The 17,240-nt window shown below is 42.1% G+C and overlaps 1 protein-coding gene across 1 annotated transcript; it reads right to left on the bottom strand.

Annotated features, from left to right (window-relative positions):
- Positions 1 to 10,146: 10,146 nt before the first annotated feature.
- LOC133382832 (cytochrome P450 2K1-like) lies at positions 10,147 to 11,755 on the bottom strand. The gene is given in 5 exon segments (XM_061622333.1): positions 10,147 to 10,277; positions 10,280 to 10,327; positions 10,978 to 11,116; positions 11,526 to 11,634; positions 11,636 to 11,755. Coding segments are annotated over 5 exon segments (513 nt in total). The 5' UTR covers positions 11,722 to 11,755.
- Positions 11,756 to 17,240: the final 5,485 nt, after the last annotated feature.

Here is a 17,240-nt window from a genome sequence, read left to right as displayed (position 1 = left end):
CATAGTGAAAATTTAGTAGCATTTCTTTCTAACAGATGGAATGTGTATTGTAGCAGTTTCTGGGGTAAAAGGTGGTGTTATGCAGAAAGTCAGGAAACTTTATGGTTCTGTCTGCTTTTGAAATCCATGGGAGAAACAAACCAGTGCTTCCTGAAGTCTAAAATAAACCTTTTAGACTTCAATCTGGGTTTCAATCAGGTTTTATTTTTTCCTGTTTATAATAAATAATAAACCAGGTATAATATAGTATATATTATAATCCTGACCCAGGAAGAAAGTTCTGTGTCCATAAGTAGCCTTCTGCGCATGTTGGGAACATATATCTGGGTGAATAATCCTATCCACAACGCAACCTTACCTAAGTGCAATTGAATAGATTAAATGCATCTTTTAATCCCAGTCAGTTTGGGCATCATGCATCAGGAACTGCCCATTGTTACATATTGTCATAGAGAAAAATAGATTGATATTGAGATCCCAGAAGTCTCTGCGCTAGCATTTAATGCATTATTTCACTTAGTTTAAATGAACGTTGCAAGTTCTTGCTGCCTTAATAGCTTGTTCTTAATTATTGTTTCATGATCTCATAGTTTTGCTCCCTGCAAGCCCAGAATGAGTTACATTCACTCTTGCTTTAAGCCAGTTGTATTTCTACATCTAGAGGGATAGAAGATAAGAAGGACATTTTAAGGGGCCTGGGCAGAAAAAGACTTTGGTTAAGCTAATATTATTAGAAAGAAATCTTTACATGCTATGATGAACATGTAGCAGAATATTTGGAGCTTCAGAATGCTTATACTGAGGGTCACTGGTAAAAAACTAGAAATTCATTGTTTGGGAAATACTGACATGTAGATGATAGATAAAGAAAAGTCCAGTCTAAGAGTAACTTCAAGAAACAAGAAAGGAATGTTTCGATCGGGGAAGAGACATGAAGCAAATATTGATCTTAAGTCCTAACCTGTAGCTTAAATAACTCCATTGTTTACGAGTGTACAACAGAGACTTTTTAAAAATTGATATTACTAGCAAAGCTCATGAGTTTAAGAGTTTAAAGTCCTCCCAGAGTGATCTGGGGCTTTCAACAGGTGGGGGACTTGGACAGGAAGAAGGAATTTTAACTCTGCATGCCTGTTGACATGCGTAGTCAAACTGAGCAGGATTGAACCCTTCACTCACCATCTGTTGAGTGGGGAGCAATTCCGCTGGCTGCAGGGATCTGCTTCACCAGTGCGTTCCCTGCAGGAAATATGCTAACAGAGTAGCACCCAGCAGGATTTAACCCTCCTTGTCTCTGCAGTCAGAGAGTTTATGTTTGCTGTCCCAGCTGATTGCAATCACTGTGCACACTTAATGAGTTAAAATTGGTTTTCTTGGAGTCCTGCTGGACTCTGCAAAAAGACTGACGGCCCTGTTACCCTGACTTCTCTGGACATTACATTTGTCACTGTAGCTTAAATCTGTAGCCTCCAGCTTGGCAGGGTCGGAGCTGCTATGGATCGGAGCACTGCCTGGAGGTAAAAACAGCTCCTGCTGAAGGAATTGCAGGAGCTGGTGGGGCATCTAATACTCGCCTATAAAGATTGGATTCCTGGTACAGCCTTTTTGCAGCACCTTTGCAATGCTTCTAAGGGTGCCTTAGCCAGGTATTACTGCATTTGGGCGACAGCCTATATTAATTAACGAGTGCAGGTCGGATGAGTTTCTTCTATAAGGAGTGATGTTACTAGAAGTTGAGTTGCAGGTTAAGTCTAATGCTGCTAGTGGAGTTGCCTTTGGAGTGTATTTCCATGGCCGTTGATAGGCAGCACAATACTGACTTGGTTTTTAACAAACAGTTAATGTCTCTTGAATTCTCCCCCCCCCCCTTGTTGTCACTGTTCACAGTTCGTCATCTCACTTCTGGAATCCGATTTTTCTTTAGTGTGATAACCAGGCAGTTTTAACAGTCTGTTATTAAGAGCCAAATGCCTTAAACCCCTAGGTGTCTATTGCAAGTCTTTGTTCTACAATGTCTTAAACAGAACTTCTTGTTCTTGGCATGCTATGTCCCTAGTTTAGACAACGGTATCAATGTTTCCCTCTCATTTCCAGATGCAATGCTTAGGGGAGCTGGCCCCAACTGCCAGGGCAGAGCAGAACAGGTTGCATTATGGCATCTTTTATATCTTGGAAAGAATCACAGAATAGTAGAGTTGGAAGGGGCCTGTAAGACCATCAAGTCCAACCCCCTGCTCAATGCAGGAATCCAAATCAAAGCATTCCCGACAGATGGCTGTCCAGCTGCCTCTTGAATGCCTCCCACTACCTCTCTAGGTAATTGGTTCCATTGTTGTATGGCTCTAATAGTTAGGAGGTTTTTCCTGATGTCCAGTCGAAATCTGGCTTCCTGCAACTTGAGCCCATTATTCCGTGTCCTGCACTCTGGGATGTTCGAGAAGAGATCCCAGCCCTCCTCTGTATGGCAACCTTTCATGTACTTGAAGAGTGATATCATATCTCCCCTCAGTCTTCTTTTCTCCAGGCTAAACATGCCCAGTTCTTTCAGTCTCTCCTCATAGGGCTTGGTTTCCAGTCCCCTGATCATCCTTGTTGCCCTCCTCTGAACCTGTTCCAGTTTGTCTGCATCCTTCTTGAAGTGCGGAGACCAGAACTGGATGCAGTACTCAAGATGAGGCCTATCCAGTGCTGAATTGAGGGGAACTAATACTTCACGCAATTTGGAAACTATACTTCTGTTAATGCAGCCTAATATAGCATTTGCCTTTTTTGCAGCCGCACCACACTGTTGGCTCATATTCAGCTTATGATCAACAACAATTCCAAGATCCTTTTCACATGTCGTATGGCTGAGCCAAGCATCCCCCATCTTATAACTGTGCATTTGGTTTCTTTTTCCTAAGTGTAGAACTTTGCATTTATGAATTTCATTCTGTTTTCACCCAATGCTCCAGCCTATCAAGATCCCTTTGAATTTTGTTTCTGTCTTCCACGGTACTAGCTATGCCCCCCAATTTTGTATCATCTGCAAACTTGATAAGCATGCTCTGTACCTCATCCAAGTCGTTAATAAAAATGTTGAAGAGCACTGGGGCCAGGACCGAGCCCTGTGGTACCCCACTCGTTACTTCCACCCAGTTAGAGAAGGAACCATTGATAAGCACTCTTTGAGTACGATTCTGGAGCCAACTGTGGATCCACCTGATAGTTGTTCCATCCAGCCCACATTTAGCTATCTTGCTAATCAGAATATCATGGGGCACTTTGTCAAAAGCTTTTCTGAAGTCTAGATATATTATGTCCACAGCATTCCCACAGTCTACAAGGGAGGTTACCCAGTCAGAAAATGAGATAAGATTAGTTTGGCAGGATTTGTTCTTCATAAATCCATGTTGGCTCCTAGTAATCACTGCATTGTTTTCAAGGTGCTTACAGACTGACTGCTTTATAATCTGCTCCAGAATTTTTCCAGGGATTGATGTTAGGCTGACTGGTCTGTAGTTCCCTGGTTCCTCCTTTTTGCCCTTTTTGAAGATAGGGACAACATTAGCTCTCCTCCAGTCCTCCGGCACTTCACCAGTCCTCCACGATTTTGCAAAGATAATAGAAAGTGGTTCTGAGAGTTCTTCAGCCAGTTCCTTCAATACTCTAGGATGCAGTTTATCAGGCCCTGCCGATTTGAACTCGTTCAAAGTGATTAGGTATTCCTTGACCATTTGTCTATAAATCTCAAGCTCCAATTGTTGTCATTTTGCCATCCTTGTTAAGTAGCTGTGCCACCATTTCTTTTCTCTGTCTTTTACTATGAACGTACCTGAATAAAACTTTTTTGTTGCTTTTAGCATCTCTTGCTAACCTCAGAATATTCTCAGCTTTAGCCTTCTTGACACCATCCCTGCAATTCTGTGATAACTGCCTGTACTCTTCCTTTGTGGCCTGGCCTTCTTTCCACTTCCTGTATGTGTCTTTTTTTGTTTTCAGGTCATCTCTAAGCTTTTTATGAAGCCACATTGGCTTCTTCTGCTGTTTTCCCCCTCTTTTCCTTGTTGGAATTGCTTGCCATTGTGCTTTTAGAATTTCCTTTTTTAGAAACTCCCACCCATCTTGGACTCCTTTTCTCATTAGGGTTGCTTGCCATGGAACTGTGCTTACAACTGTACTGAGTTTATTAAAATCAGCTTTCCTGAAGTCCAGGGTGTGCGTATGGCTACTCTCAGCTTTTGCTTCTGTTAAAATCAAGAATTCAAGTATGGTGTGGTCACTTTCCCCCAGAGTTCCCATCACTTCCACTTCATCCACCAAATCATCTCTATTGGTTAGAATCAAGTCCAGGATAGCTGATCCTCTGGTTGCTTCCTCCACTTTCTGTAGGAGAAAGTTATCTCCAACACAAATCAGAAATTTCTTGGAGGGGCTGTGTTTGGCAGAATTTGTCTCCCAACAGATATTGGGATAATTGAAGTCCCCCATTACTACTACATCATGCCTCCTTGAAACATTGGCAATTTGCTTTTCAAAAGTTACATTCTCGTCTTCTCCTTGATTGGGTAGTCAGTAGTAGACTCCAAGCACCACATTCCTTTTATCACTTGCCCCATTAATTTTCATGCAGATACTCTCGGTGGAGCTACCAAGCTCATCTTCCTGTATTTCTGTGCAGAGATATATATTTTTAACATATAGCGTGACTCCACCTCCCTTTTTATTCCTTCTGTTCTTTTTGAACTAGTAATATCCTTTAATTGCTTTATTCCAGTCATGGGAGTCATCCCACCAAGTTTCAGTTATAGCTATCAAGTCATAATTGCCCTCCTGTATTAAGAGTTCAAGTTTGTCCTGTTTGTTTCCCATGCTCTGCGCATTAGTATACAGACATTGAAGACCATGTGATTTGTGGCTTTGCTTCCTTACCACATTTTTCTGAGGACTGTTACTGGGCTGTATTAGAGCCGATCTCTCTGTTCCCGTCACTGTGCACAAGCCTTCTTCAGTTGTGACCACCAAGTTTACGTCTCCCTCCCCCTTAAGATTCAGTTTAAAGCCCTCCTGATGAACTTCTCCATGCTGTGGCCAAACACATTCTTCTCAGTCCTTGTGAGATTCCACCCATCACTTGCCAGCAGTCCATCTTCCAGGAACCATAGACCATGGTCCCAGAATCCAAATCTCTCACGTATGCACCACCTTCGTATCCATTCATTCACACGGAGTATTTTTCTTTCCCTTTCTACTCCTCTTCTAAGTACTGGAAGGATGGATGAAAAAAAGTTAGGTTTAGTTCTATTTTCGCCCATCCCTGTGAGACATCTTATGCAGTTCACCATTCAGCTGAAGGCCAAGAAGTTGTCACTTGTGACAATAGTGTCTGTGTGTTCTGTTCTGGCCTTAAAGGATATAGCTGAGAGATAGGTTAAATTGATGGAACATTCCAGGGTTCATCAAATGTTGGAAGGATGGGCCAGGTTGACCCCTAGCAAATGCCATCCTTTCCCCACTGATATTTTGCCTTCCTTGATTGTGCAGTTTGAACCGAAGCATTTTTTCCCTTTGAGGTTTCTTATAGCCAAAGCCTTTGTATACTGCCCTTCACTTTGGTGAGCTCCTAGTTAAATTAAGCCACAGCACTATGGGCAAGACCCTGGTAGCAGGAACATTAATCTCCCCCCAGGCGTGGCTCAGATTTTCAGCTTGTCCCCCAAGAGTAATCAGAGGGCATGGGGAGCCCAGGTGCAGCTCCAGGAGTGTTCTGCAGTTGACTTGGTCCTGTCAGGGCAGCGGGTCATTACCTGAACCTGCATGGCTATGCCAGAGACCCCATTTTCAGCCACAAGGGTAGTTCCCCTCTGACCTAGTTCTGGGTGGCGTTATTCACAGCAGTAGGCCTTGATCCACAAGCTTTTGGCTTGCACTCCTTTTAGACTGGTGCAACAGCCACAGCTTCTGCTATGGAGGCTGGTGAAACTTCCATTAAGCACATAGGCAAATGATGATATGCTGAGTGTAAGCCTTATGACAGAAGATGTTTTGGAATCATAAAGTGACCCTTTCGTCTACGTTTTGCTGTAGTATCATCATGGGGGGGGGGAGAATGCACAGGGCTCTTGTGTGGCAACGTAGTGGCTGCCGCCCTCAATCCTGTCTGCCGGCCTGCCCCCTTCTGTCCCCTTTTCCAGGGAACCATAGCATATTTACTTTAAAGCAAACCCATCATAGATCCTACACCGCTGGCAATTGGGGGTGTGTGTGGATCTGGTAGCAGAAAAAGAGAAGTTGGGGACGTGGATCAGGCCTACCCTATAAGACACAGGTGACTCAACAACCTCTTCCTCCCTCACACTGGACTATTGATTAACAAGAACCTGGGGAGATTTACATCCCTTATTACAGTAATAGCCAATGTGATACTCTCCAAAAGTTGTTGAACTGCAACTCTCATCAGTCCCAGCCAGCATGGCTTATGATCAAGGATGATGGAGGCTGTAATCTAACAACATCCTGGGGCATGACATTGCTTACCCTTGTATATACGGCAGGGTGGTAATAATAATAATAATAATAATAATAATTTTATTTATTGGTCGCCTATCTGTCCAGGTTAATGGACACTCTAGGCGACTTACAATAAAAAACAATACATCATATACAATATACAAAATAAAACACAGTCATAGTCAATTTAAAATCAGTTTCCCATTAAAACATAAAACTAACCCTCCCCAATCCCATAGGCCTGCCTGAATAGCCAGGTTTTTAAGGCTTGGCGAAAACCTGTCAGGGAGGGAGTATGTCGAAGATCAAGAGGAAGGGAGTTCCAGAGGGTGGGGGCCACAATCGAGAAAGCCCTCTCTCTGGTCCGCACCAGCCTAGCTATTTTAACCGGTGGGACCGAGATAAGGTCTTGTGAGGCTGATCTTGTCAGGCGGCATAATTGGTGACTCTGGAGGCGCTCCTTCAGATAAACTGGGCTGAAACCGTTTAGGGTTTTAAAGGTCAATACCAACACCTTGAATTGGGCCCGGTAGACAACTGGTAGCCAGTGAAGATCCATTAACACTGGAGTGATGTGATCACGGCGACGGCTGTGCTTGATCAAGCGCGCCGCCGCATTCTGTACCAGCTGTAACTGGTAAGGTATTTCACTGCATATTAATTTAACTGAGGTCCCAAACTTTGCAAAACTCGATGAAAGGGTGAGAGTATGGGGATCAATTCTCAGTTGGTGGAGTCATTGGAGACAAGCAGTAGCAGATTTAACCCCCATCTCAGTGGTGTGTAAGAAGTACGGTGATACACTTTTTCACTTAAGAATGAGTAGCTGCCACTCCCATCTAAGAGGGAAAGGTAAGATGTATACATGAGGACACACCTGTACTTCAAACATTGGAAGGTCTGTTCTTTGCCGACAAGAATTGTTCGGGGAGTTCAGACACCCCGCTCGTGAGTGAGAGAACCTCAGTTCCCCAGTCAATGAATGAGGGCTGTTCACAGGTATTTTGCTTGCATAAAACAAAAGCCAGTGCAACAAAGTGAAACATACACACCAGAGATGATACATGACTACGGTTAATAACCATTTCAGTATGAACAGCAGGATTGTCAGCTGTCAGATGGTTGAAAACAGACTATCAAGCAGTTTTCCTTCCATCCACCTGTTCAACCACCATCGTAGCATGGACTTTTGCTAGGAATGCGTTTCACCTTAGTTTTCTACAACAAAATGTTTATAACGTGCACACATTTTACATAGATAACTATGTAAATCGCTTATTGTGACAGATGCTCATTGCTTTGGTTTTTCGGAAGTGTTGTTTGTTGACTTTGTGTACGTTGTTCATTGCTGAAGGTAGCCTAAATGCACCATGGCTGCAATCCTAACCATGTCTACTTAGAAGCAGGCCTGTAACTAAAGGGGGCTTGCCCTCCCAAATTTTTCTGCCCATATATTTACAAAAAAAAAAAAAAAACATTTATTACAGAAAAAATAATCTGGCCATCCCTCCTTTTTTGGTGCCTCTCCCCAAACCTTTAGGCTGGCTACAAGCATGTTTAGAAGTAATTCTCACTGAATTCAGTGGGGCTTAGCCTAGGTAAATGGGTTAGGATTGCAGCCTTAATGCTGTGAATTTTAAAAACCAATGCATAATTAATTATTGTTGTTTTCGCATGGAAAGATCTCTTTTGTTACCTCTAGACTTACTGACTTAAGTGACTGGCAGGGCGATACATGAGCAATGGAGTGAAGCAAGTAGACTTGACACTAAATGTAGGGCTTGATGTGTGAACAGGTGCATAGCTTTTTTAACAAGCAGAATCAAATGATACATTTAGAAATAGTGACAATGCTCTATTGAAACCTAATACAAAATCTTGCTTACTACCAAAAATTAAAACATAGATTAGCCTGAGCGTATGATTCAGCCATATTCTGAATAATATACATGTTTCTGAAATAAAATGTTTTAATAGAAGGACTTATATGTTAATTGTCACTACACTGAATGAAGAAGTAATTCTGACAATGCAGGATACAAACAGCAAGATAACAACAGGGTGCTGAACTGTCTCTCCCTGATCACAAAGTGAGGAAAATTAAACAGGATGACAAGTACAGGCGGGCCCCGCTTATATGGCAGGTTCCGTTCCGGACTGCCGCCATAAAGCGGAAATCGCCGTAAAGCAGAACCTACTGACGATAATGGGGTGCGTCGTGTGAAAATGACATCAAAATGGCATGCGACGTTAAGAAAACGCCATAAAAGCGGAACAAACTCCTTAATGCGGCGACTTTCCCTAATTGAAAGCCACCGCATTAGCAAAGCGCTGTAAAGCGGGGCCCTACTGTATATACTCAACTGTGAAATCAAGGTGGCAAGGGGCTGCAATCCTAACCCCACTACTGAGTAGACACGGTCAGGATTGAAATCATAGATTGCTTCATTATGGGCCATTAATTTTGTCTTTAAGGTGCCACAAACTGGTTTTTGCTATAAAAGGTTATAGGGTTATCCCTGTGGGAAATTCATTAACGTTGGATGGGAACACACAGCAAAGGTAACTTTTGTACTTATCTGTGGATGGCTAAGATGTGTGCCTACTGTTGTGCTATATATACAAAATTTTGTATACTTCTGTATCAGCAGACTATGAAACAGAAGAAAGTCTTGTGCAAAATAAAGCAATTGCAGCAGAATGCAAAATACTAGATGAAAGTGCAAATGAATGTTGGAGAGGATTGAAGCACATTAGTACATCCCTAATGCACAGTACTTGAAAATCTTAATCATATTTATAAATATATAAAATGGGTGATTAATATTCCCCATTCTAGAGATAAAAGGTTGAAAGAAACTGAATTTGCCTATCATCATCTGATGAGATTACGGCTGAACAGGAATAAGAGCCCATGCCCCATAGTTAAATCAGAAACAAAAGGGCTCCAACAGCTACAGGAAAAAATATGAGAAAAACTCAGTGACATTATGTACTGTGTAAACTCCCGCTTTACTAAAAGAAGTTAAATATGTTTTTCCAAAAGGAAAGATTGATTCACAAATCAGCAAGGCAACTGGATCTGATGAGATGTTCAACAGACTAGTCTTTAGTCTAACATGGCAATAACCAAGTTCAAAGTGGTACAGCTGCTCAGATAGACTACAGAGCTAGCCAAATGGGGAAGCAGAACCAAATGCTTTACTTATTTGTGAAGCAGTTTTTTCCCTTGGGAAAGACTGGTGTTCAAAACATTAACTACTAAGATTTTTTTGTCTCTGCAGCGGCTACAATGGCTCTGTCAGTGGTCAAGTTTGGGCATTATCAGATTTAACTGGGAACCTGGTGCTGTTAACGTGTGAATACAAAAAAACTGCTTTGCTGGTTGATCTCTGTGCAGTGAGTTTCACAAGAACCGAGGTCCAATTTTTTAGATAAGAGAGGATTCAATACTAGCTTTATGAGATTCAGCAAAATGGCATGTAGGACACTCAAGTTTTGTGACAAAACATGGGCCAATTGCACCAACAGGCTATAAAACCAAAACGTCCTTGGTAAATAGGGCTGTGTAAAAAAGGCTCATGGTGCGAAGGGAGAATGCCTGTGCAGGGATCAGATCTGACACAGGGAAGCTAAGCAATCCAGGAACTTTGAGTCTTATGAATGTGACAGTGCACAGAACTGGTAGGGCATGGGAGGTGTTATAAACCCAACTGCAGGGGTAAAGTCAAAATTTTCTTTAGATATTCCAGGGGCTAGCCAGATGGTAAATCTCTGCAGAAGACTAAAAGGAAGAGCTCCATTTTGGCAAAAACCTCACCTAAACATATTCTCTGACCTGAATACACAGTCAATAAAGAAACAGAGTTTATTGGTTTCTTAACGTTTTATATGGATTTTCCATAACACATTGCCCTAAACAACAATTAAAAATTCATAATAAAGCATGCAAAATCAGAGTAAAATACAACAATAATAAATACTCATCTTCAAAGAACAATGATATCCCAGAAAGAACCAGTCTACCGTACTGGAAACCAAGGTTAGTAAGTGTTTTTCAACCCAAGTTCCACTCTCCTGTGAGGTTTGTACATATAACGCATATCCATGCTCCATCCAGGCAAGCAAATGGCATTATCACAGTTTAAAGATGTATGCCAATGAGGCAAAATTACATAAGGAAAGCATGGGGTAGGTATGTTGAAAGCCATGGCTTGGGGACGTTCTGAAGGCTGGTTAGAGGGCTTATATTAATTTATATGTTTAACTCATTAAATCTTTCATTGCATGAAAGATTTAAGTGCTCCAGTTTTTGAGACGGAGCAGTAGTACCCTATGGCGCCCTGGGCTCCTGTTGGGAGGAAGGGCGGGATACAAATCAAATGATAAATAAATAAATAAATGATAGTTTGCTATTAATAGGCATTTAGGATGACCTATTAATTAAGCCCGTACTGAATATGTATGCATTGGGGGGGGGGAAGTTACCTGCAGAAAAAGGCATGAATGCACTTCTCTTTACGAGTTTTCCTTCGGAGTCGAGAAAATGCTCAGGATAGAATTCACGTGGTTTCTCCCATTGGGATTCATCGTGCAGCACAAAGGACAGTAATGGCATATAATGACTGTAGCATGCAATGACTGTGAGTTCCCTGCAAAGTCAAAGCAAGTATTACTTAAATATATATATGGCCCTTTAAGCATGTGACTGTGGTGTCGTCCTTAACATTAAGAGGAAAAGCTACTGAAACAATAATAAAGCTTTCAGGTGAAATACTTCCTTTAGATTCCAAATATTTGTAGGAGAATTCCAGTGCAAGGATCAGATCTGACAAACTTCTCAGACATTTTCATTTGAAAATCTTTAAAGTATGGACCATGATCTCCCATTAGAAATGGCAATTTCCTAATGAAAGAGTAACACAAGTGCTCTTTCCCATTTAAATCAACAGAAATGCTTAACAGGCAGAAACATATTATATACAATTTCTGAAAAGCACAGTCAGCTGAGCGAACTGCATTTCAATCGGACTGATCACCTTTGGAATGAGGTAGCCTTTAAAAGCAACATCCATAGTGGTTGCACGTGGCAAGTTTGTTGGGACGATACCAGCAAATCTCTGGATTTCATGGATTACTGCATCTATATGGTATTTTTGGTTGGTGCTCAATCCTTGGTTGAGAAGATCCAATAATCTTTGCAATTTTTTCTTGAATCCACAGTATTGCCATAGTATTGATAACACAGTCCACTTTAAGGCCAAAGGGTTTTTTCCCCCCTCTCCTCTTCCCTTGCACAGAAACAGTGGACATATAAATTATTTGTTGTCAACAGTATAATTTAGAGGTAACAATCTATTATCCTATACAGATCTAGGAATAAGTCCCACTGAACTCATTGGGGCTTTCTTCTGATATGTGTGTAGGATGGCACTATTAGAGACACTGAACTTGGAGATAAACAGAAAATGTACATTTTAAAAGTAAGCCTCCATAATAAAAGTTATCCCCCTCTCCAGCAATTAGAATTATAGTCTCATTTCTATGTGTTGAAACAAAGAATAAAAGTTTCTTGCGGAACTTTAAATCCTATCAGATTGGGTTAACACACAACCCCCTCACCCCCTCCACAAATGATAAGACTCTTAAGTTCTACCTCTGACTGTGTATTGCTGTCAGAGGTAGAACTTCAATGGCTGTTCTATACATTTACTCATTTAACTCAATGAGACTTAATGAACAGACATGTATAGGATTCTATTCCACCAGAATATATTATACCATTTCAGGGACTGCAGTTCTGTCTATCAAGAGTACACAACTGCAGCAACCAGTCAACATGTTACTTGTGACATACTCTTACATGGCAGGAGTGGGTTTTGGCCACAGTACCTATAAGCTCCTACCCACATCTACCTACTATATTAGATGGGGCTTACTCTCTGACTCCAGTAAGCATGGCTTCTAAATTGGTTACTCTTAAAGATGCTATGCAGGATTGTTAACAAGAGATCTAATAAGCTTCCAGCCCTAGGGGAAAGGAATATTTCCCCTCAGCTTGTCATCTACATCTTCTTTTCAAAAATGTGGAGTAAAGTGGAAGGATATTTATTATTATTATTATCATCATCAACAACAATGATAAATATCATTATCATTATTTATTTCAAAAATGTCTGCATGGCTTTATATTCAGGGAATCTCAAAGCAATGTACAAAAAGAAAAATAGAATATAGTTTCAGAACATTGTAGAAAATCAAGGTTCAGTATCGTACAAAAGAACAAAACCATATACAAAAATACAAATCAGTACCAAAAAAAGAAAATCAATATACAACATAACATATAAAAATCAGATACAATAGAATCTCAAAAGCAATATACAAACTGGAGATACAGCACAAAGATATAAACACATTATATCAAACAGAACTAAAAAACAAACGTAAATCTTAAAACGGTATATAAAACATCAAGTACAGTACATAATATATTAATACTCAAACAAAAACCTTTTAAAATAACATTATGCTGTCAAATCAGTAATACTTCCAAAATCCCAACCAATCTCATCAGGATTCCAAAGATAAGAGCCGATTGTTTTTCCCTGTATCTAATTAAATATCCTTTCCAATTGCCCTCACAAAACCACTGTAGCATCAGCCATGAGGTAAAGTTCTAGCCATCGTATTGGTCCCGCATGTTCAGGAGTGATCTTACTTCCCAGTTCTTATGGTCAATATGCTCCTTGTTCTTGAGCTCAAAGAAATAATAAATAATAAATAGTGTGCCAGTCATAAGATTTTATGTGGACAGGACCCCAATTTGGAAAACCCAGTGCCAGCTGCCTGGTTTAATTTGGCTCCAAATCCTGATTTGGAAAAACTCTGTTGCGCAGAGTGGTAAGCGGCGGTAACGCAGCCAAAGCTCTGCTCACTGCCAGAGTTCGATTCCAACAGAAGGAGGAAGTCGAATCTCCGGTAAAAGGGGTCGAGGTCCACTCAGCCTTCCATCCATCCGTGGTCGGTAAAATGAGTACCCGGCATATGCTGGGGGGTAAAGAAAGGCCAGGGAAGGAAGTGGCAATCCCACCCCATATATACGGTCTGCCTGGTAAACATCGCTAGACGTCACCCTAAGAGTCGGAAACGACTCGCACTACAAGTGCGGGGACACCTTTACCTTTAAGCTTCACATTCTCTCATTATTTGAGGGAAATCATGAAATGGCTTTAACTTTTCCTTTTGAGAGAATTGGAGGGAGTTTGCAGGACTGCTAACCCCTTCTGATGGGATGAATCTTCCCAAATTTCAGAAGGAGAGCTGCAGTGGTTTTTCTGCAAGGGCCCCCTTTCAAGTCTTGGTATAGTTTAAAAAGGACCCAATGAGTATCCCTATTGTTTTGTAAGCAATTTGTATTTTTTAAAAAGCACACAGGGAGAACTTTGCCAAATTACAAATAGTCCAGGATGTTTTGTGCTAGGTGCTTTAAAACTCGATTGAGGCGAGAGCTTTGGGAGGTGTTCAGCTAACTTTTTGCACTAGAGCTAGAATTAATGCGAGCATGGTGGGGTTCCCCCACCCTCCCCACGTGTGCCCGTGCCATTGCCAGACCTGTTCTGGAGGGTTGGGGAAACCACCTGAACAGATTTAGGGTGTGCATTTAGATTTAGGGGAGATCATGCTGTTGGGCAAGGAGAAATCCTTGTGCTGTTGGAATGATTGCATTAGCACTAGAGGTGGTGTCGGATATTCGCAAAATCAGACTTGCAATCAAATTCTGGGATAATCTGCAAGTCCATCTCATTGTTGAAAAGGCTCCCATGCATTGCTCAGAATGAAAATGGTATGCATCATAGCGGCCCCTCTGGGAAGTTAACTTGCAGAATTCCAGAGGGATGGGTACAGAGGCTAGGGCCGGGGTCACCAACCTTTTTGGACCAGAGTGATGTGGCTGCAAAAAAGAGAAACGCTATTTTAGCTTGCATTAACAGAAGTATAGTTTCCATATCTCATGAAGTATTCATTCCCTTCTGGTTAGGCCTTGTCTTTGAGTACTGCATCCAGTTCTGGACCCTGCACTTTAAGGAGATGCAGAGAAACTGGAACAGGTTCAGAGGAGGACAATGAGGATGATCAGGGGACTGGAAAAAAAAGTCCTATGAGGAGAGATTGAAAGAAGTGGGCATGTTTAGCCTTGAGAAGAGAAGACTGAGGGGAGATATGATAGTACTCTTCAAGTACTTGAAAGGTTGCCACACAGAGGAGGGGCAGGATTTCTTTTCAGTCATCCCACAGTGCAGGACATGGAATAATGGGCTCATTACAGGGAACCAAATTTCAGCGAACATCAGGAAAGAATACTGTTAGAACAGTATGACAATGGAACCAATTACCTAGGGAGGTGGTGGGCTGTCCAACATTGGAGGCATTCAAGTGGCAGCTGGACAGTTCCCTCTGGTGTTCCAGGTGATAGTACGCTAAGGGCTTATCCAAACGGAGCGGGATAATCCACCGTTTCCATATCCGGTTTGTCAGCTGATAGTCCTCACTTTTCGCCTTTTTGTTTGCTGTTTCCCAATGAAAAAAAATGTCCCAATGAAATTCCCGATTTCAAATAGCAAATCGCATTTTTGCCGGTATTGGAAGGAGCGGATTTAACCTGCGAAAATGCGTGACACCGCATGACGTCATTTGGACGACCGAAACATAATAATAAGCACACATAGCACGCGTGTCACACATTTTGCAGTTGTCTGGATGAGCCCTAAGTTTAAGGGTGTACAGAATGCTGGGTTACGTACATATCCCAAACTCCCAGAAGTACAGTTCCTAAGATTGCTTGAGGATATGTAAGTCTATGCTGCAACAGTTCCTGTAAGTCAAGCATTTTTTTAGTATTTGTTAGCCCAGATATCTCCAAATACACCAGCACTTAGGCTCAGTTTCTAAGATAGGCTGAGTGAGGAGTTAAGGAAGTGAATAGCAATTTTCATTTCAGAGTGCTTTCTATAATTTGTATTTCATCTGAGGATTTCTGTTTAAATTTTGCTATTGATGTATAGGAAAACCATTTCAGACAACTACATTATGAATGGAGCAGTGGCCAATATTATAGTGTCCATACTACTTGGCAAGCAATATGAATATGAAGATTCCACATTTGCAAGACTACTGAGGTTGATCAATGAAAATGTCCGGCTTATGGGAAGCCCCTCAGTCACGGTAATCTAATGAAAAATAGTTGGTTGTATTAGTCTATTCAATGTGGGCTGGGTGGTATGTGTATTCCATATTGTTCAGGATTCATTGCAAAACATCATAACTAGTTATCCTGAGCATCTTGGATCAGATTCAAAATGTTTTGAAAAAGCACAGAATTCTACCTTAGCTTCCCTTTCTACTAGTGAGGACTAGATGTTGCATAGCTCCTCTTCATTTCAGTGGAAGATTCCAGAATACTTCCTTCCTAAGTTTCTAGTCCTCACACAGCTGACCTTGTGCAGCTTTTAGGAGCACAGCAGATTGTCTGAAGGCTGTGCCTTCAATAGATTTGCTCAGAGGGTCAATTACAGGGCTGATCTTTGACACCATGTCATCTGTGCTATGGGGTTCCTCAAGGCACCATCTTGTCTCAGATGAAATTTAGCATCTACATGAATCCATTGTGAGTGATCAGGGGTTTGGGAACAAATGCGTATGCTGATAACACACAACTTTATTTCTCCATGACATCTGAATTAAGAGAGGCTGTGCAAGCTCCGGCTGAAGCCCTTAATGCAATGTTGGACTGGATGAGGGCCAATAAACTGAGTCTAAATCCTGAGAAGATGGAGGCTTTGCGGGTAGGTGGTTCCCATGTCCAGAAGATAGGCCAACTGCCCCTTCTAGGTGGGGTGGCTCTCTTCATAGGAGTAGGCAAATGGTTTGGGGGCACCCCTGGATACATCTTGGATGCTAGATATACATAGAAGTGATAATTTCTCTGTTAGACTTAGCTAATGGCTTCCCAGAGATATGTGAAGATGTATTGGGTATCACACACTGCCATCATGTTGTGCCATCACAGGTGATGGTCGTTTCGGTAAATGTGGGATTTCTGTGCAGGTACAAGGATCTGGATGAAAATGCCAATGAGGGCCCCTAGGATGGCAGAGAAGCCAACCAGGATGAACAGCTTGTCCATTGCACACTTCTCTGTCTGTGGGAAATGTATGAACTCCTGCACATGGGCCATCATACCTTCCAGAAAGGTGGCCAAGCATCTGGTGGAGGAGGACTGGGAGACAGGGTGGGCACCCTAGCTCGTGTCCCACTGGAAGTTGCCCCCATTGCTAGGTGCCATAGACCAAGGAGAACCTTCTGGAACATGGGGATGTTTATGGAGGCTTGGTGGTGGTCATGCAGGAGTGCAGCAAACGTACATTGATAGCTTTCCTATTTCACCAGAAGACCTGGCATCATTGCAGATCCGTCAGGGCGAGGGCTTGAAAGTGTGAAGTGAAGTCGTGCTCCTTCCTCACCCTGCAATGTGCTTGCTGGTGCAGGACCTACGTGAGCAGGATGACCAGGTGGAGGTTTAACAGGTGCAGCTGTGGCGATGAGGGCAGCAGGGTATGTCCTTTGCAGCTGGCCCTGCAGGGAGAGCAGCACTGTCAGAGGTGAGGGAACAGGGACCATCAGCCCCCCAGCTGGCCCACCCTCCCAGGGAAGATGTGGTTTGGCGGCAAGCATGTACAAAGGGCCATGGG

The sequence above is a fragment of the Rhineura floridana genome, chromosome 4 (assembly GCF_030035675.1).
Source record: "Rhineura floridana isolate rRhiFlo1 chromosome 4, rRhiFlo1.hap2, whole genome shotgun sequence".
Lineage (NCBI taxonomy): Eukaryota > Metazoa > Chordata > Lepidosauria > Squamata > Rhineuridae > Rhineura > Rhineura floridana.
This window is presented reverse-complemented; position numbering and strand designations above follow the sequence as displayed.